The 1,124-nt window shown below is 45.5% G+C and overlaps 1 protein-coding gene across 1 annotated transcript; it reads left to right on the top strand.

Annotated features, from left to right (window-relative positions):
- Positions 1-226: 226 nt before the first annotated feature.
- SARC_16609 (hypothetical protein) lies at positions 227-378 on the top strand (the record flags this gene model as incomplete). Its single annotated transcript, XM_014289287.1, has 1 exon — positions 227-378. A coding segment is annotated over one exon (152 nt), but the record flags the coding sequence as incomplete, so codon positions are not given.
- Positions 379-1,124: the final 746 nt, after the last annotated feature.

Here is a 1,124-nt window from a genome sequence, read left to right as displayed (position 1 = left end):
ACCGAACACCTGTTCAGTGCACCATGAGTCAGAGTGGTACTATACTCTACAGTTTGCGCTTGTTCTGTACAAGCTAGCGTCGAGAACAACTCATATACAACACCTCGATGCGTGTAGATTGGGCCTACAATGGCATCGCGTTGTATCCCAAGCTATGCTTGTGAAATGTCTACCTACATGTGTGGTATGATCAATCTGTAGCACATGGAGCTTTACTTGCAACCAGTCGAAACTCGGCATGAAATACCCGATGGCAGCCGGCTCCCCTTGTGCGAGAAGGCCGGTAGTAATAAGCGCACCAATGCACTCACACTGACGAATACTCATCCCCGCAATACAAACCGTTCACACTACAGTACACAGGCAGAGACAGCGTAAACTAGACGCACACGCGCAAAAAACTGGGTTTGAAAGCGTACCAGCGCCTACCTGAGACGTGTCTATGTTTCAAGTAATCGCGTGCATTGTCGGCGTGTGGTGCTATTGACGCTCCCTGCATCCACCCAGCCGTACCTGAAGTCTCCACACACAGACGAAACGGCAGCTCGAAGAGCTCTGTAGGTATATACACGGGAGTTCGGAGTGAGATAAACCGTGTAGACTGTGAGCGAGCGGTTGGTGTGGCGGCAAACTATAGTATGCCGCTTGGATACTCGATGGCAATCTGTGAGGAAGTTTGCTTGTGCTTGTACTGCTACTGAGATATACTAGCTATGACTACCATGCATGTGCAATATGCTGATACACAAAATGTTGTAGCGCGCGAGAGTTCTGCCCGAACAATATACTATCTCCTTCCTCAACCTCACAATTCACGCGCACCTGCCATCGACAGTTTGATATAGATGTACATATTGATACACATATTCTCTCGCACTCGGTAGTTTCGTATTTGAATATTCATAAGGGTACAGATACATTCTCATGCACTCACTTCTCACACATCTACCGTCGGTAGTTTCATGTATCAATAATAAAGGTACACAAGGAAACAGATACGTTCTCATGCACTCTCCTCACACATATCTACCCTCGGTTAATACATAAATAAATAATAAATACATCAAATAATACAAATAAATTCTCATGCAATAGCTTCACATACATCTACTCTCGGTATTTCA

Source organism: Sphaeroforma arctica (genome assembly GCF_001186125.1).
Source record: "Sphaeroforma arctica JP610 unplaced genomic scaffold supercont1.8486, whole genome shotgun sequence".
NCBI lineage: Eukaryota > Ichthyosporea > Ichthyophonida > Sphaeroforma > Sphaeroforma arctica.
This window is presented reverse-complemented; position numbering and strand designations above follow the sequence as displayed.